The following is a 325-nucleotide window of genomic DNA, read 5'->3' as shown; positions in this document are numbered from 1 at the left end:
GAGAGGCTGAAGTTCTGGAAAGCCCCCCTGCAGCACTGCTGAGCTCTGGGGGGAGTGTGTGTGTGTATGTGTATATGTACACGTGTATGTGCGTGTGCATGTACGTGTGGACACGGGCTCCCGCACCTTGAGCTCCTCCTGCCGGCGGTGGTAGAACAGCATCAGCTGCTTCTGCTCCTCGCTGCTGATCACCGGCTCCCGGGCAGGCGCGCCCTGTCCCCTCTGCGAAGACGGGAGAGCACGGTTAGGCCTGCGTCGGGACCAGGAGGTGACAGTGAGCGTGCCACCTGCAGAGCTTAAGAGGTCGACCGCAAGGCCTGGGCTT

At 62.5% G+C, this 325-nt stretch overlaps 1 protein-coding gene across 1 annotated transcript in view; it reads right to left on the bottom strand.

Moving 5' to 3' along the window:
- The window catches only part of LOC102773176 (chromosome unknown open reading frame, human C21orf59), a 7,448-nt gene that overhangs the window by 3,034 nt on the left and 4,089 nt on the right, over positions 1-325 (bottom strand). Inside the window, exon 5 of the mRNA XM_006753112.2 lies at positions 127-222. Coding sequence (XP_006753175.1) covers positions 127-222 — 96 coding nt within the window. The remainder of the gene's footprint in view (positions 1-126; positions 223-325) is intronic.

This window comes from Myotis davidii, unplaced genomic scaffold (genome assembly GCF_000327345.1).
Source record: "Myotis davidii unplaced genomic scaffold, ASM32734v1 scaffold170, whole genome shotgun sequence".
In the NCBI taxonomy this organism is placed as follows: Eukaryota; Metazoa; Chordata; class Mammalia; order Chiroptera; family Vespertilionidae; genus Myotis; species Myotis davidii.
The sequence above is the reverse complement of the archived record's forward strand: the minus strand, read 5'-3'. Positions and strand labels throughout refer to the sequence as shown.